This window comes from Sylvia atricapilla, chromosome 5 (genome assembly GCF_009819655.1).
Source record: "Sylvia atricapilla isolate bSylAtr1 chromosome 5, bSylAtr1.pri, whole genome shotgun sequence".
NCBI lineage: Eukaryota > Metazoa > Chordata > Aves > Passeriformes > Sylviidae > Sylvia > Sylvia atricapilla.
This window is the reverse complement of record NC_089144.1, coordinates 71,928,528-71,952,685: the sequence shown is the minus strand read 5'-3', so window position 1 is coordinate 71,952,685 and position 24,158 is coordinate 71,928,528. Positions and strand designations below refer to the sequence as shown.

Here is a 24,158-nt window from a genome sequence, read left to right as displayed (position 1 = left end):
CCCTGTACTCTCACTGCCTATCACCTCTTCAGCTCTCCCTAAATGCAGTCTGCTCTTTACCTGGTTTTGCCAGATGAAAAATTGTTTGCCCCTGGTGACAAATACAATGCTTATTCTTCAAAAGCCACTGGCCTATGGAACTGCACAATGTTTGTTCTGCAGGAAGAACTCGAAAACAACCAGCCCAGTTGTGCCAACTTTTACCGGTTCACCAGGCAGTCAGGTATGACTTTGGGATCTCCAGCCACAAGGGACCACCAAGAGACTCCCAGGACAGAAGAGCACATGTGTAAAGGAGAGGGAAAATACATTAACGATTTTGGGGAAATTAATACCATATGTATGTTTATTCTGGGAAAATCAATGAGCATGTATGTAAAATATAGTATATAAATGGGAGCTTTTTCTGTACGCAGCCATGCATGGTATTTTGAAGGATTATCAGGAGAAGGAGATATCCCCTTGTGCATCCAGCCAAATAAAGAATGCTTGCTTCTTAACACTAAATTAGTGTTAAGGCGGTTTTATTTTTACCAATTTCTGGTAACACTTGTACCACACAAACCTCAGGTGCCTCTTCCAAAGGCAAGAACAACGCCTTGCTTTTTCCACAAGATCATGGAGCCTTATTTACCTTTAAACATATTCTTGGACTTACTATTCCCATGTATCGATGTCTCCCGTTGCCTTTGAAAGCAGAGCGTGTGAAGGGGATCCTATGTCCCAATGTCCCTTTCCCCTGCACCACCCCTTTCATCATAAATAACTGACATGCAACTTGTTCCTTTTTTCGCATCCCACAGGCTCCTCAGGGAGCGGTTTTTGCTGATTGCTTTTTCCTTCTCCGCTGCTTAGAGAGTGCTCCTGCCTGTCATTTCCATTCTGGGTGATCTTGCTGATCTCACCCTCTTCCCTTTCATCGTCAATCTTCTCTGGGAGGCACGCCGGCACCTCCTGGCTCTGGACTCGGCGGGATGGCCTGAAGATGGCCCTGCGGAAGCCCTGCTTGAAGCGGTAGGAGAGGAAGCCATAGATGATGGGATTGGCGCAGCTGTTGGCATAGGGCAGCACCACCACAAGGAAGTAGACTCCAAAGAGGGATGGCTCCTCTGGCAGCGGGCAGACGACATTGATTATGTTGAGGACGTAGAAGGGAAGCCAGCAAAGGACGAAGACAGCCACCACAGTCACCACCATGCGGGTCACTCTGCGCTCTGAAAGCTTGTGCTTGGAGGACAGAGCCCTCACCCGCCTGCCAGAGGAGCGAACCTTCACAACAATCAGGAGATAGCAGAGACAAATCACCAGCAGTGGTCCAAAGAAGCCCAGGGTAGCAGTGTAGACGATGAAGCCAGCTCTCCACACCGAGGCAGGCTCTGGCCACTGGATGTGGCATGTACTCATCCCTAAAGGGACATCTGAGAAGACAACCACGGGCAGCACCACTATGGAAGACAGCACCCACACGGTTACACTCACGGCCTTGGCCACCCGCGCTGTCCTCCACTTGGAGGACTTCCCTGGGTGGACCACAGCCAGGTAGCGGTCAACGCTCATCACCGTCAGGCAGAAGATGCTGGTGAACTGGTTGATGGCATCTACGGCCATCACCAGGCGGCACATGAAAGAACCAAATGGCCAGTAGGACAGGGCGTTTTGCGCAGCCAGGAAGGGCAGGCCCAGCATGAAGAGCTCATCAGCCAGGGCCAGGTTCAGGATGTACACGTTGGTCACTGACTCGCTCACGGAGTGCCGCAGGACCACGTAAATGACCAGGGAATTCCCAGCCAACCCCACAACACAGACTATGAGGTATACCACGGGGATGAGGACGCCGCTGACAACTACACCAGGGCTGATGGTGGAGGAGCTGTTGGGGGTAGTGAAGCCTGCCCAGCTACTGGAGGCATTCCCCTCCTCCAACACTGCCGCTGTGGGGAGGCTAAAAGCAGAAGTGTCCATAGCAGAGGCAGGGAAGAGGGCAGGGGGCAGTGTCCTTGCAGGATCAGTTAGCAATCTGGAGCTGAAGAGAGGAGAAAAAAAAACATTGATACTGGGGACATGACAGCTCAACAAGCCACAGTAAAATCACCACATTAACTGTGTGTTAGGTATGGGCAGGCATGGGAAATCAAAGGGAGTTTGTGGATGGTAGCAGATGCTGGAAAGTGTAGGACAATATCAAACCCATCTAGTCCTGCAAGGCACAGTGGACGTGGAGGGACAGTGAGGGACACGGCTCAGTGTGAGCCTCTCCTCTAGTGAAAGATCCTCCGGGGAAAGAACAACGGACTAGTGTAAGGACAGGGAAAGTTTTCATTTTCCACTAAGGGATCCAATACTTAGGACATGGTCGCCAGGGGCCTGGTTCTCATTTATGAGTGGCAGGTGCTTTACAAACAAAAGAGGGAAAAGCATCCAGTGACAAAGTGCCTTTCCAACTCTGACTTTCCTATTCTCTATTTAGTCTCCTGCTTGCTGAAACTCTTTTTAGACTGGCCAGGTTATTGTTATCACCGCGGGAGAAGGAAAACCACTTTCAATCCAAGCAGAGATGCTTAGCTCAGCACCTGAGCTGGAGGACAGCTGGTTTGTGTTATGCCAGTTTGAGAGCAAAGATAATTTTGGGTACACCAAGAGGTATCAATCCAGATCCCTTTTGTCTCTTTTCCTCTTGTTGTCCCTGCCATTCTCTCCCTCTCCTTCTGTACACTGCAACACACTGCTAATGGTAGAGGCTCTGCCTGCCCCACCTGTTTGCAACACCAAAGCAGTGTCCCAGCCTTCCTAAGCTGAGGAGCCCAGTCGCTTGTCACGTCAGGGTTTGGCATGGAAACAGCACTCGGCTCCCTCAGAAACAGCCTTGAGCAAACAAACTCTCCATTCAGCACCCTCTCACTGCTGACACTGGGTGAGGAGCTGCAGGGAGAGAAGGGACAGTCAAGGCACGGACGTGCCTTTTGTGAAATAAACTGCCCAGCACATACGGTGGACCAGAGACACCCTGGAAAACCTAATGCAGGGGAGATTTGTGCTCCTTTCAGGACTACTTCAGCTCTGGAAAAATCTTCTGGAAATGTGGACTGACAGGGTCACCCCCCCAAATTAGGTCCTTGGAAGGGAAGATGACTTGGTGGAAATGAATGGCCACTCTGAGGCTCACCTTTTCACAAGTCCCAAATCTCAACAAATCCCTTAAGGCTCTGAAACTCCTTTTCTATTGAAACTAAAACTGGGGATGTCAAAGGAAAGGACTCACAACCTTAACTGGTTTCAGGAGGCCAGAGACACTCCAGAGACTTTTCTCGCTGATGTGATTTTTCTGTAACATCACAACTTTTTTTTTTTTTTCAAAAATGTCTAATATTACAGTGTTTTGGGGGAGTTTTGTTCGGTTGGGGTTTTGTTACTTGTTTGTTTGGGGGTTTTTTATTTGCTTTTAAGTGTCATTCCAAGTTTGGGAAACCCTAGGGGAAACCTGAGCTCTAGATGTATTCCTTAGACATCAGACAGGCAAACCCAACAGACTCCACAGATATATCAAATTTTATGCTGAAGGAACCTCATCTGATAGGCCCCATAAAAACACAGTGGAGCAGCTCTGTCTTAAGGCCATTTCCACAGGCTATTGTATACATGTTTCCTGCTTTAGAGCATTTGAGCTTTGAAGGACTGAGATTTTTTCGATTTTCCTAATTTTCAGGTGCCTTAGTCTGTGACACACTGTCCTGACAGAAGCCCATCTCACGGGGCCCTGCAGCACCAGGTTGTGCCTCACATCATGAGTGACTGCAATGAAGAAGCAGAATAGGAAGTGATTTGAAACTCTAAGTTCAAGGATGTTTCCTCTGATATTTTTTCCAATTCTGTTTTAGTGACACAAATCACTTCTTGGAGAAAAGAGGAGGGCAACAGCTGCTCTAGGGACAAAGGTCCCTACAAGGTGGCAGAAGTGAGAACAGTATGTTCATAAAAGGATGATCCTCTAAAAGATGAAGACATAGATAGGAATCCCTTTGGATGTTCCTCCTGCCTGCAAAGGAATTTAAAGGAGAAAAAGACCAAACATTTGGAGCCTTATAAATACCAAATATGGATGGAGATACTCCTGGTGGAGCTGCAAAGCATTTGAAGAAGGGTCTGGGTCCAGACCTCAAAGCCTGTTCTTCAGACTGTTGTTTAGCAACACAGTAAATGCAGCTTCAGGGTAGCTTCAGAAGCCCTATCCAAAATGCTAAGGCTTGCAACAAAAATGATGGATTTCTTATGAACTCATTTTCCTGCTCAGGCAGTTGCAGGGGAGAAACTTGATTTTTAAGTAGGCATGGTCTGTTGCTGCCATTTTAACTTTCTCAAGTACCATGTACCAGCTCAAATGCTACGTCACACATTTTGGCTGGTTTGGCAGAAAAACCACTGAGCACCAGCGCTCCATCTAGTTTGGATCCACTCTGCTGGTTGCTTTGGGAGCACATGCATAGGCAGGAGTTGGTGAGGAGCCCTGGCCTCAGACTGATAGTGTGTTGGCATCCACTTGGACCCGTTCCTGATGTGGACATCACCTGTTGCAAGAGGCTTGGGACGCTCTAACAGGTGCTACCAGAATATGCCTGGTTTGTGCAAGCTGGAGAGCAGGAAGAAGGCAGAGAGGTAGGAAGAGATGGGAATCGGCACTGCTTCTTTCTTTAAAAAAAAATATAAATATATATATATATCTGTGTTTCTGCACTGAATGAGAGGAGGAGGTGGGTGCTGCAAGCTGAGCCTAGTCCTGGTAACAAACCATGAATAGCAGCTGGTAGGGACAACAGAGCCAAATAACCTGCACCACCCCCTCTCGACCCCCTCCCCTGCTGTCCCCCCGTCTCCCACGGCCCTGCTGCAGCTCAGGACTCTCCCGTCTCACCTCGGGCTTGGCTTCTCTGGTGAGGACCAGGCTGGACCGGCAGAGCTGGAGGGTGGGCAGCAGGGGGGTGGTCGGCAGGTCTTCTTCTCTGGAGCCGCAGACTTAACTTCTGCACGGACTCATGCCCGCGGGAGACGTCTGGGAAGAGCTGCCGGGTACTTACACATCGTCGGGATGTACATTTTCCTCCGCGTCCTGGTTTTTTTCCCCTTTCTCAAACGCCGCGGAGTGAAGCGCTCCCGGAGGCAGCGAGCCCCGCCGAGCGCTGCCGGAGGCGCCGGTCCATCCTCCCGGACCTGTCCATCCTCCCCGCTGTGCCTGGCCTGGGAAAGGGCCCGGGGGCCGCCGGGGCCGGCCACGGCCCTTCAGCCCCACGGCAGCACGGTTTCCCCCCGGGCAGCCTCCAGCATCGCGGGGCTCGGGCGGCCGGAGCCCGGCGCCGGTCCCGGGAGCGGGCGGCCGATGGGAACCAACGCCACGCTCGGGAACAGCGGCAGGAGAAGGAGGGGAAGGAGGGGAAAGGAGGGGATGGACGGCAGGGCAGCAGAACGGGGATGAGCGGGGGGAGATAGCGGGATGGAGAATAAAAGCGCGAGAGGGAGGCGCAAGGAGACGGGCAGAGGGATAAGGGGAGAGCGGGAGAGGGGAGGGTGAAGGAATGAGGAGTGCGCTAAAAGAAGCTGAAGGCAGCGGAGGGAAGAGGAGGAAGAAAGAAAAGAGGGATACAGAGAGCAGCTCTGTGGTAGGAGAGCGGCTCGGCTCTCCTAGGAGCACCCAGGAAACGGGTCCCTGATGCAAGGGTCTTGCAGGCAGGACTGGCGCTGCTCGGAACTGCAGAGACACAGCCGAACCTTCCGGCTGGCAGGGTGCTCAGAAATCGGGGCAGATGTTGAGGACGCAAAGCATTCTCCCTTCTGTTCTGCGCTGTGAGCACCTCCAGATGGACGGAGATGAGGGCAGATGGGCAGATCGGGGACTGTCTGTTTCAACTCCTTCCCTTTCCCTGGCTCCATACATGATCTCTTGTCTTTTGCACCTTCAATGGGAAAATGTTCCAGTTTAATAGCCCCAAACTCCCTTACCGGATTTCATCTCTGCCGGAAGGCATAGACACAGAAGAAACAGATCTAAGAAAGAAATTAATCTTTGTGCGAATAGTTGTCCCACCCCATTCCCTGCACAAAGGGCTTCCCTGTCATTCTCACCCGGTTTCCTGCCCTGCAGCTAACATCAGTGACTCCTTGTGCTGTGCATCACCCAGTTCTTGATATCTGACGCTGCTAGTTTGAGCATTTGAGCCTCTAGGGTGAATTCCAGCTTTAACAAAAGAAGGCAGTATCTCTTTGAGCACAACTTAGCCAGGCTCTAAAATCTGGGCAACTTTATGTGCAGCCAGTGCTGCTCAAAGGTGAGCTGATGAAGGCAGTACAGGACTTCAAAGCTATCAGGCCTCTTGAGGCTAGAACGTGGCCAAGATGCTGTGTGGAGACACAGAAGAGGAAGGAGTCCTCCTGGGGGAAGGAATGGCATGGGCAGCACCCAGAGGTTTTCTTTACCATGGCAGGGCAGGTGTCTGTAGCACCATGCAGAAGCCCCCAAGCTCCTTTGTTGGAAGAAACGGAGTCATGCAACAGCAGAGTTCTCCACAGTCCTGCTAACCCTTGCAGGACTTATTGGCAGAAGCAAGGTCATAGGATCACAAACTCCGGGTCTCCAGATCCCTTCTTCCGTGCTCTGAGTGGTGTCCCATTCTCGGCCTCAGCTCCAGTGGAGGGCTATGCAAACTGCTTAAATTGTGTTGGGGGGAGAGCTCAGCCTGGGCACCTCCACAGGGAGGTAGATACATGAATTTTGTTTCCCACACATCACATACATTGCTGTACACGATAGGGGATGGGGCAGACTGAAAAGGTAAAAGCCGAGGCTTGAAAACTGGAGAGAAGTAATAAACCACTGGGAATATATTGCTTTGAGTCAAGCTTAGGATGCTTAAAGGAGGTTAGATCCCCTTTTCAAGTACTTTGTGTCCCTTGCCCTTTCACAGGTATATGCCCATACCAGAGGCCTAATTTTTACTCTTCTGGACTTACATTGACATAATTTACATTACCTTTGGATGGGGCCTGGGCAATTCCTCCAGCAGCCCATGTGCAGTGCAGATATTTGGGGAACTTCCTGCCACAAGGTGCCTGCCAGGTTTGCTCTGAACTTCACCAGTAGGTAATGCGTCACATCACTGAATTAACGGCCTTTTTTAGATCTGACTGTGAATTGAAATTGCAGAAATTTCCCTGGCAGCAGGGTACCTTGGGAGCTTCACTGTGTCTGGTTGAAACTGGCATCACCAATGCACCTCCTCATCGCAGGAAGGAGCCTTTGAAGCTCAGAAGTGTTGCAGCATCCGAGAGCAGTAATCTGGCTCAACTCCATAGTTTTTCTGTGCCCTCCTAGGACTGCAGGATTTTGCAGTGCCAGTCGTCACACTCTGAACCTTCCTCTCTCCTGTAAGTAGTGGCAGTAGCAGCCACCTTGTAACACTCTCAAGTCCCTGCAATGCATCAGGAAAGGAGATGCTCACAGCTGCCAGATCCATGGTACTGCTGGGACCACGCTCTTCAGCTTAATTTTAGTGTCTTGGAGGCAATTTGTCTGGACTGGTGACTCATTCCTCCCTCTTTAACTTTTTTCCCTGCCCTCCCCCTTCCTATTCTCACTTTGCCTGTATCTGGCAGCGTAAAAGTGCCAGAGTGTGGAAGGATTAATGCAGCAATGTTATGGTGAGAAGATGTCCCCAGGAACTCGCGTGGGCAGTCCCCATGGGGAGGAATCTTCGTCCAGGTGTCCCCTCCCAAAGCCTGCATCCCATCCCCTGTGTGGCACAGAGGGGAGACAACTTCTCCTTTGAACGCATGGAGATTGAGAAGAGGAAAGGCAATAGGAATGCAGGGGCCTCAGCTGAGAACTTAGCAACTTGGAGGATGAATCAGGCCTGGTCTCATCAAACGACAGCAACTGAGGCTCACCAGGCTTTGTGTGGTGCTACCTGGGTTGTCACTGTGGAAGGAGAGGCACAGCTGGGGGCCCAGCTGTCCCATTGCTCACGGCTTCAGGGCCCTGTCCCCTTGTGGTGCAACATATCATGGACATGACAAGAATGGACAGCCTGTTTATTGGGTCTTGCATAAGGATTGGTATTGAAGAAGAGCTCACTGCATTGTAACCTCGGGGCTGGGAAGGAAGGGAAGGCGCTGGTGGGGAGGAGAGGCAAGAGCAGAGATATGGTGTGAACACACAAACCATTCTACAGACCCATAGCAGTCTTTCAAGCCGGCAGAAGTAAAAAGCAGTAACCATGCCAAGGTGCTGAGTTCCGTGTTGCTGGAGCCATCACTCTCCTGCGTGCTGGGCAGCGCCTGGCATCAGGACCAGGCCGGGATCTAGAGCCAAAAACATGACAGACCTCATAATACCAGCTCAGCTGTTTTCCTGCTCTCCCTCCCTCTGCTCTGGTGATGTTTGGTGTATGAAGGGACAAGGTCCAAACTAGCAGGCTCTCACTCTTCTCTCTCATCAGGCTCTGACCAGCTTTGACTCTTGTCCTGAAGCCTTTCTCCTCCCTCTGCTGCCTTGTACTGAAGTGGAGGCAGGTAGGGACAATATGAGAAGTAAGAGAGTCCTGCAGGAGAAGCTGCCACTTGGCAATGAGCAACACAAAAAAACCCTTGAGGTGAGCAGGGCTTGGTAAGAGGAAGGGCCGCTGGCAACTGCCATGAATAAGGAACAGCTTTTTCTTTTCCTCGTTTTTTTTCTATAGGCAAAAGCTATGGCTTCATAGGTCTCATAGCAGGTCATCCCCAGGGCAGCCTGGGTGTAGTTCCCTGTGTGGCAGAAGCTGACAGACAGTTCCCTGTGAGGGCACATGTGGAAAATCCCAGGCTGTCCCACGTCAAGAGATGGGAACCAACTTGCACACAGTCAAGCCGAAAGGAGGGGGAAGTTGATGCTGGGTGCCTCATACCATGTCCTGTCCTCTCCCCGAGCAGGATCAGCTGTCTCCCTCTCTCTCTGTGAAGGTGACCCACTCCAGCAGCCTGACCAGGAACAGAGCGGCCCTGCCCGTCTGGGTTCAGGAGCAGGAAAGCACCACTAGTGTCACTCCCAGGGACCTCTGTCACACTCACTTGCTTAGAGGAGGCTGCATGCCCGTTTCTTTGTCCGGGTGGGCTGCGGGCACAGCACTGCACGGATGGCCTCATCAAACACTGTCTTGAGGCCGCGCTGCGTCAGGGCTGAGCACTCGAGGTATTTCACAGAATCTGTCAGGAGGAGAGCAGGCGTTGCAATGGGGGAGGAAGGGAGCTGGGGTAGGCAGTGAGGATACCCAGGTTTCTGCTCCTTATGAAAGAAAGCACAACACCGGCTCTTGCCCAAGCTGAATAAACATATCTCAGGTGATCAAACACGTGACACGTTGTCAGGACACGCTTTACTCACTCAAACAGTCTTGACTTCAGAGCAAAGCTTGCACTAGACTTAGGTTTGCCTATTGGCTACTCATGTAGCCAGAGCAGAGCCATCGTGTGTGTCTGACTATCCTGGCCAGACACTCTCTCTGCTAAACTCCTTGAAAACTCCCTCAAGCTGCATTCCTCACCTTCTCTCCTACTTCTGTATGCCACATCTGAGAAGAGCTGGATGGTGGGGTGAGACACCCATACCTGGGATTGCATGTATAAGGCCCAGCAGACAGAGGCATGGACAGGAAACTGCATTTGCAGCTCTTCCTAAGTGAGATTAAAAGCCTCTCTTCTGCCTCTCTCCGGATATGGAGGAGTGGCCTCTGCCCACAGTGCAGCTGTGGCTTGCGCAGAATAAATATTGTCCCAGATAGAAGTAAGCAGAGTAAAAGGGGAGGAGAATGTCAAAGTGTGTAGTTGTGTGTGTATGTGGAGGATGGTGGCCAGAGAGAGGTAGAAAACAGAGGGCTAAGGGGTTGAGTCTTCCTCAAGAAGCAGATCTCCTTCCTGAGCCTCCTGAAGTGCATTTTGTCCCATGACCCTGGATATGTCTCCTTGTGTCCCTTGGAGATGCCACTGTGAGATACCACTACAAAAGCCTCATAAACTGAGATGAAGCCCTTTTCTTCTGCTTCTCTCCTTTCAGCAGCTCCAAGATGATTCCCAAACACATACCTATTTCCTTGGCCAGAGCAAGACCCTGAGGATATGTTATGGGGGCTAGCTTCTTCTCCTTCAGCTTCTCAATGGTGTCCTTGTCATCACGGAGGTCCAGCTTTGTGCCCACAAGGATGATGGGAGTGCTTGGACAGTGGTGCCGCACCTCAGGGAACCACTAGCAATGGAGCAAAACGCCAAAGAGGTGAGAAGAGGCCACGCATATGGCCGTGCACGTGGGAAAACAAAGAGGCACTCCTGAAAAAAATGTCAGCAAGGTAGCTACCAGCCTGTCCTTTCTCATATCCATTGTTGGACACTATAGCCTGGCCCAGGCCAGCTCCTGTTGCTGGCTCCTCAGGCAAAATCTATGACAGCGAGCTCAAATTTTGTTACGCAGAAGGACAAGCTGCTCTCTGCCCTTGACCCTCCCACCCAGGGAAGAACCTTTAAATGGTAGAAAGGACATATTCTTGTTCTGTTCACCTGTCTTTCCCTTCTTCCCTCACTTCCCATCTAAAATCTGGGAGTACCTGCTTCTTATACCCTATGGACCAGTCCTGTGTGTCTGTGCTTTGACAGTCTTGGCTGAAAGATGCCATCAGAATATAAGTCTGGGATCTGACAGCACAATAAAGTCTGCGATCTGATAAGATTAAATACTTGCCCATTAGTAGAGTTGGCCACCCTCTTTGACATGAACCAGAAAAGGCATCTGGAGGAGGTTTCTGACTATCAGAAAAGAGATATGACCTCTTGAACCTAGATGTCCTAGTGGTAGTTCTATGCATAGTCCCTGTTCTTGCAGGACCATCACCAATGTCATCCCCCTCATCCCCCGGTGGGCCAGGACACAGTCTCACCTTAGCACGGACATTCTCATAGGATGCTGGGCTGACAAGGGAGAAGCAGATCAGGAAGACATCCTGTAGGCATACAACCATGGTGCAGAGTTAGGATGGGAGCACAGGATGGCATGATGAAGTGGGGAGGGGAGGGGAGGGGAGGGGAAGGGAGGGGAGGTCTGTGTGGGCAGCACCCTCCCTCTGCAGCAGAGGCTTGTGCTTGGGAAAGCTCTCTCTACACAATATACAAGTCCTGACTGCTGCCTCTTGCCTCTAGTGGAGAGAAGGATCTCTGCTCCCCTGAGTCATTGTAACCATAGCCACCATTATCAGAAGAGCCAAATAGTCAACTCTGAGGATGGGGTTTTTGCGGTTGGCACACTCATCCTCATGGGAAATGGCCTGACAGCTTCCTGCTCATTTTTCATGGAACACCAGAGAGCTTTCAGGCCAAAGTAATTTTGCCTACAGTTAAGACAGACCTAGTTTCAGCCAAAAAAGTATACATGCAGGACTCAGAGGAGGCAGGCTCTCCAGGTAAGAGATTCTCCTGGGCATGGTAGAATTCAGACTTCCTTTAAAACCAGAGCAAACCAAACAAAACCAAAACTGTGGGAATACACAAGACCGAGAGTTAGACAGACTTAATTAGCATAACTAGTCTGGTGACTAGGATGCCGTGGCAAGGACAAACAGAACTTCGAGCTTATGAGAAGATGGGATTAAAACCTGCTTAAGGGAAAAGATTCAATCGACCCCCTACGATAAAGATGTTGAAAAATGCATGAGTGCTTGTATGATCTTCTAACCTAATTATTGTAGTAACCTCACTAAAATGGTATATAAGACTTGAAAAGCCTGAGTAAAATGGAATTCTGATCATGAATCAGTCTTCCCGTCTCTCCATCAATCGCTGATACAAAACCACACCAGCTCATCAAGGTTATATCTACTTCATCCAGCTTCACCTAGCTGGAGCAATGCTGCCAGACCCAGCCTTTCCATTTCCATACTTCTACAGCAATCAGAGACAAAAACCTTGGAGAAACATTCCTCCGCCTTGTCCTTGAGATATGTCCCAGGGTGGATGCAAGCATGTTGTGGAGAAATAGACCTGCTTGCACTGACTGCAGGCAAAACCAACTTATATCAGGTGTCTGATTTTTAGGTGGCTGAAGCTAGCCCAAACACAGGATTTCTAATCAATTCCTAACCTTTTTGTTTGCAGTGGCAACCTTTAGATGATGCAGTAAGGTCTTTCTGAGCTTGCCAAAGACTGCTTGAAACAACATTCTCCAGAGAAAGTGATCCTTAAACCCTGAAATCACTGTCAGTGTGGTGAAAAACTGGTGAGCACAGTATCTGAGGCACCCATTTTTTTTCTGCTAGAGGCACCAGCAGATCAATCACATGCCCACAAATCACATGTCTTTTAAATGGCAGAAGTCAGAAGAGTAGGGTTCACAGAAACGTGACAAGTTCCTGCCTCAGCTTTTAAATTCCATGAACCACCTTAACTTTACAAAGGGAAGGTTTTTTCCAGGGCTGTGTAAGGCCCCACACAAAGTCAGTGTCAGCTGTGCTCAAGAGTGTCTTTGAATGTAACCTTTTCTTGCTCAGTTATACCAGTTATGGGAGTTTAAAGGCTCCAAAATATCCTTAAGATACTTTTCAACTTTCAGGTTTCAAGGCAGTTGTATATATCTCAACAGAGATATTCTCAGAAAAGGGCTGAGAAAGACAGTAACAACCCTGTCAACATTTCATGTTGAGTTTTGCAGTGAGGGATGGAGACGTAGCTGAGGGAGGAAGGGAGGAGAGGCATGGAATGTGACCCACCGTCTGCGGGTAAGAAAGTGGCCTCAGCCTGTCATAATCCTCTTGTCCAGCAGTATCCCACAGTCCCAGATTTACAGGCTTGCTGTCCACCATCACATTGGCAGAATAGTTATCAAACCTGAAATTCAGAGACATAGGCCATGGCTCAAACAGGAGGAGAGGGAACCCTTCCAGTGGTGCGGGCGACATTCACTAGGTGCACCCAGGAGCAAAAGGTGGTGAGTCCTCAGCTCACCTGGGTGATGCTGGTTTCCTGTGAACCTCCACCTTATGGAATTCCCACTCAGCAACTTCTTCCTCATCATCCAGCTCTCCTGGACAGGTGCCTGGCTGCAGCTATACCTTTGATACCTTGCATGCAGGTTCACAAACTGTTTTCCTGTTTTCTTCTCCAATATCCTTCCCACAACTGTGTCTGCTCTAGAGCCAAACCTCTATCTTTCTTCTATGTCTGAAAACCTAATTTTACTCTGAAAAGTGAAGAAGAATCCATGCCTCTGTAGTTTGCTGCACTCCTCAACATCCCTCCTGGAACTGAGAACAGTGTGTCCCATTACTCTTTGACAACCCAGCTTGAGATATTTTAGAACAACTGTCAGGATTGCATGCTTAGGAGTAAAGTCTTGGTAAAAAAAAAAAAAAAAAAAAAAAAAAAAAATAAAAAAAAGATAGTAAAGCAACAGAGAAGTTCCTCCCCTCATCGTAGAATATTTTATTTCCTGGTCCTTTTGTTACTTTTTTCCCCAGATTAAGGGAAACCAGTGATAAGGAGGAACCAACACAAAGGTCTTTTGAATGTGTTCATGGCATCTGCACATGAGAAGGGACATGATTTAGTAGTGGGCTTGGCAGTGCTAGGCTAGTGGTTGACCTAATGATCTCAGAGGTCTTTTTCAACCAATTCTATGATTCTGCTCTATGAAGAACCTATGACTGTTCCAATGACAGCAAATGCTTTGGACAGGGAAGGAAGTGGGATCTCATGTCGATCCACCTGCCTTCTCTTGGTGTAGCCCAGTTGTTGTAGCCTAGTGACTGTGAGTTTTGGCCAGCAGGACCCCCTCTGCTGCTTGTAAACTTAGCAAGCAGATGGACCTTGAGTTGGCTGGAGTCTCCCAAATATCCCATTTATACCAGGGTTTTATAAAGTTGCTTCCTGTGAAAGGTTACAGATCCAAAGTTAGAGACACCTTCCCTGGCTTTCCTCTGCTTGGCATGGAGACTGTGACCCATGGAGTGCATGACAAGGGGTCACTGTGCCCCTTCACGTCCTACTTTTCCTGCCTCCCACCCACTCCAGGACCTGTTTATCCATTACTCACACGGTAGGGATGTATTCTCCTGGGAAGGCATTGGTGGTATAGCTGATAAGGAGACAGGTTTTTCCCACAGCCCTAGAAGAAAAGGAAAACAATAGCAGGACTTCATGGCAGTGCAGGCAGTCTTGGCTAGGGTGAGATGGAGATGGGGCAATCCTTCCACACCTCTAACCTAGCCCTATCCAGAGACTCCTGGAAGCAGAAACACATTCACAGGACCAGACAGTGCACAACCACAGGTTAGAAACGTGGCAGGAAGAAAGACAGGATGTCACCCAGAAATGTTTCTTGTCTTTGAGCAGGAAAGGCTTGTTTTTATGGTCTAGTACAGAGATCACTCAGCTAAAACACATCCACTCTGAGATGGAGGTGAAAGCCCATTTTGCAGTGCATGCAGAGTGCTGTAGGCTTACAGCCAGGACGGGTGCATTGGCTTGGTGTGCCGTGACAAAGCTGCCATGCCAGCTTCAGCACACGAGCACGGGCACTCCTGCCTGCTTTTCAGGTGCTGTGGCCAGGGACTGGTGGGAATGCTTCCTGACTTTCCCAGTCTTTCCCATCTACAGGAAGCTGCAGCAACCTGCAGAGAGCCGTAAGGAGCCGGAAAGGTCCATGGCTGCTGGAGGCTGCTGATGGCGTCTCTGAGCTTGAAGCTGATGCTTCCTCTCTCCTCAGCCTCCCCCACAGACTGCTGCAGCAGGGTGGAGTGCAAGGTAGCAACCCAGTCTGGACTGGGTGAGATGAGAGCGTTGATGGATAAAGAGCAATAAGGCTATCATGTGAGGGGAGGAGGTGGTGTTGTCAGGCTGAAGCCTGCGGGAAGGGAAAGAAGTGCAGAGAGAGTGGAAGAAAATAAAGCAGCCAAGACAGGTGTTGGAAAGAAAATCCTTCTCCTGCTGGGATGCTATTTCTCAGGTTTTTGTGGCCTGGGAAAGCTCGGCCATGTTTCAGTTACAGAACACAGGAAATGGAGGTGGTGACAGCAACCTGCCTCAACTAGTGCAGCCCAGGAGGAGGGAGAGGTCTTTCCCGGGCAAAGGCCGGAAACGTCCTGCTGGGGATTGTCAGATCATCTCAGCTGTACCTGCAAAACCCCTTGCCACAGAGCTGCAGCTCTGCCTTTTCGTGTGCCCCTTGACAGGCACGCTGGTCTCAAGGCACCCGCCTCTGCGGCTGGACTGCGGGGCAGCTGAGGAGGAAGCCGAGCTTTTCGGCATGCTCTGACATTTGTTTCTTCCTCCTGTCACCCCCCTTTCTTAGATCCTCCTCTCTTAGTCCCTGCTCTTTCCCCAGCTGCCCTGCTTCCTTCTCACCATGGAGTTATTGAGGGAGGGGAAGCTCTGCAGGAAATGCCTCAGGACATCCATGGGCCTGCAAGTGGATCGGTCATGGAAGAGGCTCTGAATTGGTGTGGCCAAACAGAGAGCTGTGCAAGGGGTCAGTGAGGGTTACAACACAGAGGTGAGGTTAGTCCACCTGCAGGCTCCTGTGACTGAACCCAGGGCATATTAAGAGGTAGGCAATGGCATATTAAGAGGTGTGATGGAGGAGATATGGGGGGAGAACAGCTAGGGGACAACACGGGAGCTGAGTGATAGGAGAAGGTCCTGTGGTTGTTAGGGTTGAGCCAAGAGGGTGGCATTGCTGGGAAGGAGGTGAGGAGAGCTGAACCAAGAGCTCAGAGCAATGGGGGCTGTGTTGCACGATGGTGAGAGGTATACAGAGATGCAGAGTACAGAAAAGAAAAATTACAAGACAGAAGACATTTAAGAGGAACTGAGGTCCTAGGGGTTGAAAACAGGACTGTTACCAATAGGTAAGGCCTTTACAAAGCCCTACCTATTGGTAGCACAGGACATGTGGCAAGCTTAACCATGATGTGGGGGGATGCTGCCTTGAGGGAAGGCTACAGAGTCGGTGCTGTGTGTGAGGGGCAAACTGAGGGGTGGGGAACTGGGTAACAGATAAAAGCTCAGCGGAGTTGTTCATCCAGCACCAGCTTAAAGCCTTCAGGGGACCTTTCTAAGAGGTTACAGTTTTTATCTGGGGCTCCATCTCTCCTCATCCCTTGTCCCCGTCCCCTTGCCCCAGCCCCTGAGAACATGTCTGACATGTACGGTTATGTGTGCAGACATCTTCTTTCCCAGGCGAGGTCTAAAGGAGGAAGTGACTGTGGGCAGCAGCACTGCAGTAAATGTCTCTTCATCTGCCACCTTATAGCTGCCCCAGATAAGTCTGCCCAGCTTCTAGGTGGAAAGGAATTAAGCGATTCCATTCCAAGCAGAGACTCTCCTCCTTCCCTCTCTTGCATTTACTCATCCCACAGGGCGAGAAGACGCTCTGTCCACTGTATCCTACCTGCACCAGGCAGTGATGACTGTTAACTCATTGATGGCTTGGATCAGCCCGTTTCTGGCATCAAGGGGACATGGGCAGAGAAGTCACCATGTTGCGAAGGCAAGGTTTTGTTAGCTCCCACTCCCAAAGTGGCCTACACTTGTGCCCCATCTCAGCGGAAAGAGCTTCTTCTCCGTGTCCCCACAGAGAGCCAGCAGTCTCCACCACACCCCAGTACAGAGCTAACCTGCTGAGGGAAGCTGAACACAGAGACCCTGACAGACATCTTGCCAGGACCAGAGTGCCATGCCCTTTCCCAGTCATTCCCAGTGAGCACACGGCTTCCAAGGAGCCATTCACCTGTAGGAGACCAATCACACCTAATGGGTTTTAAATCGAACTCCTGCCTACAAGCTGAATCTGGCAGGAATACCATCACCTCTGGGACGGACTGCTCCACTTCCCATGGAGGCAGATGGAAACGCAGATGCGTGCCCCTGGTGACAGCCCCGCAGCCGCAGCAAACCCGCAGGGTACGTACCCGTCTCCCACCACGACACACTTGATGGCTTGCATGGCTCTGGACCCGTGCCGGAGGACGGTCCCCGAGGCAAAGGGAAGTCAGGCCGAGGCAGCAGCAGGGAGGGGTGGGCAAATGTGAGTATCAGAAGAGCAGGTTGCAGGGAGGGAGGAAGTGGAAGAGGGAAGTTCAGTCAACGCTCAGCCTCCGCCCCTCCACCGCAGCAGCAGCTCTGTGGCAGAGGCCCTTGGCTGAAGGCAGAGCAGGGTCACATCTTGGTCGGGCTGCTTTAGTATTTCTTGCTCTCCTTGCGTGTCTCACCCACTCCCTTCCCACCTTATCCCAATAAAGAGTAGGGGCTTTTCCAGAGCTGAACCAAACTGCTTTTCCGGAGGAGCTGAACAAAGGTTAGAAGCAGGGTGAGAATGTGGAAGGGTGGATTTTCTCCTCCCTCCTTTATCATCCAAGCTTTGGAGGAGGTGTTAGCAGGGAAGGGAATGTGAAGTGGGAGTACTGGGGTGATGGGGGGTAGTGAAGGTTTCTCAGGTCTTCCTTGTGCCCCTAAATGTCAAAGGTGAAACAGCACAAGGAACAATACTCCTGCAAAGGCTGAACATGGAAGTCATGCAGCCTCTTGAAAGCAGCTGGGATCCAGTGGCTATTCCTCTGCTACTGTGGGATGAGGTAATCCCCACCTGCCCAGACTACTAGTACATCCTTCCCTTCTTCAAGCTGAACAACGCCAGCTCTCTCAGACCGTCCTCACTGTCCTCAGAAAATAAAAGATTTTTACAGCTAAGCATCAAGAAGAAGAAAGCAATCACCTTAAGAAAGAAGAGACAAGGGCAGAATGATCCCAGGAAGCTCTACTCCTTTCTTTCCATTACTGAAATGAGGGTTTGCCTCCTCTTCCTTCCTTCTCCTCCCATGTGACATTAAGCCTTGAAAAGAGTGTATGTGTGCACATCTGTATGCTCCAGCCTGAATTCATGAGTGGATGGGCAGGAGATGGGTTTTCCAGAAGATGGGTTATGGTGGCACAGAATTAATTAAGCATTTCCAGGCTTTGCCAGGAGGCCAGTTAGAGCAAGAACAGTGGGTTTGCAGCTGGGATGTTTCTGAAGGAAAGAACTCTGAGTAAAGCGCTTCTCCAAAGGCTGATGACCTTTGTGCTGCTGCAGCCACAGGAGGCTGTTGTGACTGACCTGCTCGGGAGGAGAGTGCTCCCAGCTGTCACTCAGCACTGGCTACAGCCCAGAAACCTTCAACCATGGAATGTTTCCAAGTCTTGACGCTGTTTCAGAAGCACAAAGTGACCAGCTGTAGGAGGTGTTCCCTCTGTGGGTGGTAGGGAAAGGGGAGGAAGGAAACTCACTGACACCTCTGCAAGAGAGAGCAGGAATGGGACACAGGAATACAGGTCAGAGAAGGACATAAGAGAGAGGGACAAAGGCTTTTACAGAAGGGAGCTGGAAAGGACAGGCAGGCACAGAATATATGAACTCAGTTAGAAGGCAGGGATATCATGCTCTATAAAATGCTACTGGTGGAAAGACAAAAACCACTCTAGGACCTGGTGGCAGGGATGAACAAGGACCTCTGAGCTGCTGAACACCCGAACACCAGTTTGCTTTTGTCCTGGTAGCCTGGCATATGGGCTTGTGGGACTGGCAGTGTGGAAGGGACTGGAGAAGAAGACGAGTTTAACTGGTCAGGGAAGAGGGATTTTTGTGGAGAACCCACGTACAGGTGGGGCCCATGTCAAAGACACTGTAAATCTGCATGTCTAGCAACGAGCTATGAAGTCCTGGCAAGAGCCTATTTCTGGACAAATTACTTTTGGAAGAGAATTCCCTGCAACTGCAATGGACAGTCAGTTCTTGTCCAGTCAGAAGTCTGCGCTGTGAATCTATAAATATCCTTCCTCCACCACTGCCTCTGTAGAGAGACAACACAGATCTACATAAAAGCTTTCAGGATGTTTCTTTCCATCACATTTAAATGGGATTAAATGAGATTATTTCATAATAGGATATTACACTCAAATAACGCATACAGTAATCACTCTAAGAACAACTGGCACCTGCTGCATTAAAACCTTTCATTTGTACATGCTTCAGGAAAAGGAAGAAACTTGCAGGAAACAGGCCCATAACCCCTGACTGAGCATACAGAGATATGTTGCTGCTACTCTGATGTCCTCTAACACCACCAAGAGGTGCTCTTGACATGAGTATGCTTCTGCATGTGCAGCAGGGCACACATCTGGGGTTTACTGTTCCCTTTGCTGAGTTTCAGAGAGATGCTGATGGGAATTAATTGTTCCGTGAGACACTTTTGTTCCAGGAGGCTTTCAGGGTTCCTGAGCTGGGTCACCTCAGAGCAACCCAGATGTGCTGGGTTTGCAGGGCACCCATATGAGACTGTAGAGCAGGGATGAAATGCTTGATACTGCTTTTCCTCCACAAGGATTCAAAGCAGTGAGGACCACCTATCTCTCCCTCCCTTTCTGTGATGTTCTGCCCCGTCAAGGATAAAGGAAAAAAGTCAGGGGGCTCTTTCAGAAATGGTGCTTGCACATCACAGCCCTGTACAGGAGGGCAGGAGATGAGCAGGAGGCTTGTCCTTCAGCACAGACAGAGTAGCAGGGAGGATTCTTTCATGGAGACAGCACAAGGCTCATTTCTTCGCACACACAGGACATGGTCACATCTAACCACATGTCTTCTCATCGCCCTATATTTTTTTTTTTTTATGTGACCTCTCTCTCAGGCAGTCCTGAGTGGCCATGAAAACTTTTCTCTGTGCCCACCAGGGTAAACATTAATTTGCTTCAGCCTGACTGGGCTGCAAACTGTCCCCACTTCCTATATTCCCCTTTTGCACAGCTTCCCACTTCCCCTTTGACACAGCTTCATACCATCTGTCTCCTGCTTTTAGTTCTTGCTTTGCTACTTCTCTTTTCCAAAATTCCCACTCCTCCCTGTTGCTGCTTCCCCTCCCCACTTCACTGCTGCAGGTTCTCAGACTGCCACAGTTGCATGAAAAGCCTGTCCTGACTTGAGAGCTCAGATCATAACTGAAGTGAGCAATGATGTCCTGCAGTCCTTCCTAGAGAGGCTGTGGAGTTGTTTCATTCAGGGTCTGTTTTCTGATGGGGCCCTCTTCCCCAGCCTAAATTTGTTCTATCAAACAAAAGCTTAGAAAAAGAATGAAGTTTCCAATCCAGCCTCACTGAAGACAAGCTACCTACATTTACACCCATCATAAGCAACTCAACTTGCAAAAGGTGCTTACTTTGTCTTGCTCCTGTCTTACTCATGGGCTGTTCTGGGCTGTTCTGGACACCTGCCCTACTGCAGTCAGGGGCAGCTGGTCCATTCCTGACCTCATGTCATGGAGGCTTCTCTGTCTTCAGAGTGTGACTGCTCTCTGCCTTTCCACTTTGGGCCAAAACAAAGGTCTGCTGCCATCTTCCTCCTTGGAGCACTGAAAGAGGTTCACCTCCTCCTCCTCTTTTCCCTTATGGATCTGGGTAAGCAGGAGAGCATGGCACAAACCTTTGGGCTTCAAGTTCTTTGTGATGGCTGTTTCATACTTGCACTTCCCTCAGACAAGAAATTGTTCATAGACACTAAATCATACTGGGTTTTTGTGGCTTGGGCTTATCTGGTTCTCTGTACTTCTGTAGGTCCCCAGTGATGCTGATATGGGTTTCCATTCCCAGAGACATTTTACTCTTAGCCAGTGACAACCCCCATCTTGCTGATACCAGTGTGCCACTTCACTGGCAATAAATACAGATCAATATCTGACTGTGAATTCTTCTCCACAAGGTGCTTAGACACTTGGATGACACTTTTCACCTGCCTGTTGCAGAAGAAAGGTAACAGGGCTAGAGATTATATGTGTAAATTCAAACTTGAGTGTCAGCTGCATGACTTGACTCCCCTCCTTGCCAGCACTCTCTATACATTATCCGATGTTAGATATATTGTGTTTGGTAAATACAGATCTAATACATATCTTTACTTGTAAGTGATGGTGTCTTCTAGGAAGGCTGCACCAGGGAAGTGAAAAGAGCTGTTTAGAGTACTAAGAAAATCTATAGCTACTCCCTTTTGCAAGACTAATATTTCCTGAGCTACCAAAGTAAAATCTTGTGCTTCCCTTCTACCATTTTATTTCAAAGGCATAAAGCTTCAATCTTGCTGCACTTTCAAGTCTAAAAAAAAAAAAAAAAAAAAAGGTCCCTCTGGCTCTTCATTCAAGTTTATCAGACTCCAAGTGACCCTTCTGTAATCTTTATAAGAGGGTTTCTTCTTGTCTATGGCCTTTCATAATCACCATCTTTCTATCTTTTAAACAGACTCCAGTCCCTAAGCCCAAACTGAATGGCAGCCTAAGCCTCCTGAAGGGGCTGTTGAATTTGAACAGACCTGGACTTTGTTGCTCTGTGGAGACTTGTGGGAATACAGTTGATATGTTCAGCACAGAGAAATACATGGCACTATGTCCCTGCCTTTATCCCCTTGAAAGCAGTAGGAAATATTTATATGCCCTTTTTATTTACACTATTTATTTTAAGCCTGTACCAAGCAGCAGAAAAGTGCATGCACATTGTTGGTTTGATATTTTCCACCACGACCAACAAAACAACAGATATTTCCAGCTCAAATTTAAGTTGTTGTGTGCAATCAGGGAGCATCTGGGAGTAATGCCCAGAGTATTAATCTGCATCAGCCTGCCTAATTTGCCCATGCTTGATGAGGTGAGAACAGTGAACCAGCCTGGATCCCCCCATTTCACACACTGGCCTTGCTACAACACCTGTGGGAGAACCCACACACTCTGAGCCACTGGCTATGGGCAACTCTGAGCACACTGTACAGCATTTAAACCTCATTTCCCCTGGGATACATTTGATGTTCCTATATCCCAAGGGCATAATTAGTTTTCATTTGTTCTTGCCCGCCCTTCCTTCGTTCGTTCGTTCGTTCGTTCCTTCCTTCCTTCCTTCCTTCCTTCCTTCCTTCCTTCCTTCCTTCCTTCCATATTCTGTTTGAAATAATGAAAGCTCTGTTTTGTAGTCCATTCACAGTCTTTTCATGCCATGACCACAGAACTTGTGACACCTCAAGGGTGCTTTCTGACACATTGCTGGCTGGGGTAGGGTTGGCATCCATCTGAGTTGGCTACACATCTCTCTGGGATGCTCAAGCAGACTGACTTCTCATTTGGTTCTAGGTTTTTTCAAGAGAGGAACTGGTTGTATTGCTCCGGACTAAGTCTGGAACTGAAGTAGTTTGTCTACCATGAGAATTAGTGGAACTCTAGAGACCACAACAGGGAGACATACTTACCCTGCACTTAGGAAAGAATGGGTGATGCTCTAGGGTTAGTTTATTTACATCATCCTGTCTGCTGTGTCTTGATGAGAAAACATCTCACAGGTGCTTTGCTTTCACGTGGCACAGACTCATGCAGTTTTTTATCAGTGCATTCCCCATCCAGACTCGTCTGGCTGAAATAACTGAAAGCATTTAAAGTGCATCAAGTGTTACAAGCAAGACTACCAGATCCAGAGGAATGCAAATAGTGGAGGTGGTCATTGAACAGAAATAGTAGCAAGGCCTCTTAGCAGGACATTCAGGCATTCCCTGAACAGACAGGCAGAAAAACTTTGAGAAAGAAACATCAAGGAGCTAAAAGACGAAAGAAGTATGGAGAAGAAACACAGGGCCAGGTTTTATACTCTGCTGGAGCAGCTGAAAGTACTTCTGCAGTGCACAGAGGCCCCCATTTGGGGGTTTGCAGGTCTTTGTGGTTTGACCTACTCACACACGTGTAAGAGCAGCCCTGATCAAGCTGCCTGTATACATCTCCTACCCTTGCAGCAGGCAAGATCACAGTTCTCAAGGGAGTACTTTAGGTTGACATGTCTCCTTGGCGTCAGTTGCAATACTGCTGAAGCTAGTTTTTATAGGAAAGAGTGATGGAAGAAAGGACTGGAGGTTATACACCAGAACCAGCTCCAGTGAAGAAACTGGGGCGTCTGGGCCAGATTGTGGAGCACTGAATTCTCCTCTTATGTAGCCCAGAATCTCAAGACAGAAATTTAGTTTACAAAGGGTAGGATTTTGACAATTTGTGACCGAAATGCAGGCCTCTGATAGCTTTTAGGTGTGGACAGACATAGGTGTAACAGTTTGAAATCAGTTTGCATTCATGTAGCTCACCCCCTTCTTCTTTTTCCACTCCCAAGAAAGTTTCTAACTACTTCTTTGTAAGTGTTGAAGCTGGCTATAGAAAGTGAGTCCTAAACGCTTGCTACCAACTCTTCCTGAAGATCACAGGTTGTGACCCTGCCTACAGCTGCCTGTGTAAATTCGTTCTGGATTTCTGCCATCTCTGGACATGTTTAAGGTGGGGATATCTCCCACTCTTCACTGGAGGTTCATCAGAGCTCTTGCCCTCTCCAGTAACAGCACTGAACTTACAGCATGAGCACAGGTTAGAGCAAGTACAAGAGACTGGGAGGAAGGGAGGGCAACTTGTTTCTTTCTTTGTGAGGCTGAATGCCCCTAGAGGAAGGGAGCCTAGCCAGAGTGTTCAGGCAGGTTCTACCTTTCACAGCAAGGCTTCTAAAGGGCCAGCTATCCTCTCCAGAGGACTTCAGACCAGACTCAGTCAATGGGAATGTGGGAAGGTGATAGCTCTTCCCATCCTAGTGAATCAAGGATGGTCTCACAGAACCCTCTTCTGTGTGCTGGTGAGCTTACACAGATGCAAACTCCGACTGCATAACAAGTCACAAGGTCTTCTCTTATTTTATTATGTGCAAAATGCTCTTGCAAACTCTACCTTGCTGCCTCAGGGAAAGATGGTAAAGCAGAAGTCTGGCCCTGTTTTGCTGTGCTGCTCAAGGCCTGCCATGAGTACAGTAGTAGGCTGGGGAGCTGAGGATGGAGAGTGCTTCAGAGGAAAGTGTTCGTGGATGGAGAGGGGCAACCCTCTACAGCTTCACTTCTGCCAGGGGAGGCAAGAGCACTTGGGAATTACGCCTGTTCTGAATTTGACCTCGAGCTATTTATTCAGTCATCAGTTCTTCTGTCTCTGATATGGTCCTCTTCTGCACGGGGACTTTTTCCCCACGTTGCCAACAACGCAGCTCTACCATATGAATCACAGCAGCCAATAACAACTCAAGGGGATGTG

General features: G+C 49.3%; 2 protein-coding genes across 4 annotated transcripts; both read right to left on the bottom strand.

Moving 5' to 3' along the window:
* Positions 1–507: 507 nt before the first annotated feature.
* Positions 508–5,096, bottom strand: SSTR3 (somatostatin receptor 3). The gene is made up of 2 exons (XM_066320164.1): positions 4,907–5,096; positions 508–2,023 (listed from the first exon to the last, which is right to left on the bottom strand). Exon 2 carries the CDS (start codon positions 1,960–1,962, stop codon positions 757–759), a length of 1,206 nt encoding a protein of 401 aa, XP_066176261.1. The 5' UTR covers positions 1,963–2,023; positions 4,907–5,096; the 3' UTR covers positions 508–756.
* Positions 5,097–8,056: 2,960 nt separating this feature from the next.
* On the bottom strand, positions 8,057–17,124 carry RAC2 (Rac family small GTPase 2). 3 transcript variants are annotated; one of them, XR_010743703.1, is made up of 7 exons: positions 16,962–17,124; positions 14,087–14,158; positions 12,765–12,882; positions 10,944–11,006; positions 10,095–10,258; positions 9,088–9,222; positions 8,057–8,343 (listed from the first exon to the last, which is right to left on the bottom strand). XR_010743703.1 is itself a non-coding variant. In XM_066320161.1 (7 exons), exons 1-6 carry the CDS (start codon positions 16,994–16,996, stop codon positions 9,092–9,094), a joined length of 579 nt encoding a protein of 192 aa, XP_066176258.1. In that variant the 5' UTR covers positions 16,997–17,121; the 3' UTR covers positions 8,057–8,343; positions 9,088–9,091. The 3 variants fall into 3 exon arrangements, 2 of the variants coding, with proteins under 2 accessions (XP_066176258.1, XP_066176259.1); XM_066320161.1 differs by having other exon boundaries at positions 10,099–10,258; positions 16,962–17,121; XM_066320162.1 differs by lacking the exon at positions 14,087–14,158 and having other exon boundaries at positions 10,099–10,258; positions 16,962–17,122.
* Between the last annotated feature and the right edge of the window lie 7,034 nt (positions 17,125–24,158).

Bases quoted from the DNA above. Each gene is read 5' to 3' on its own strand.
- SSTR3 (XM_066320164.1), bottom strand. From the start codon at position 1,962: ATGGACACTTCTGCTTTTAGCCTCCCCACAGCGGCAGTGTTGGAGGAG.
- RAC2 (XM_066320161.1), bottom strand. From the start codon at position 16,996: ATGCAAGCCATCAAGTGTGTCGTGGTGGGAGACGG. The intron at 11,007-12,764 runs GTGGGTCACATT...GTATGCCTACAG, and splicing joins CACTTTCTTACCCGCAGACG to GATGTCTTCCTGATCTGCTT. The intron at 10,259-10,943 runs GTGAGACTGTGT...CTCCATTGCTAG, and splicing joins ATGAGAATGTCCGTGCTAAG to TGGTTCCCTGAGGTGCGGCA.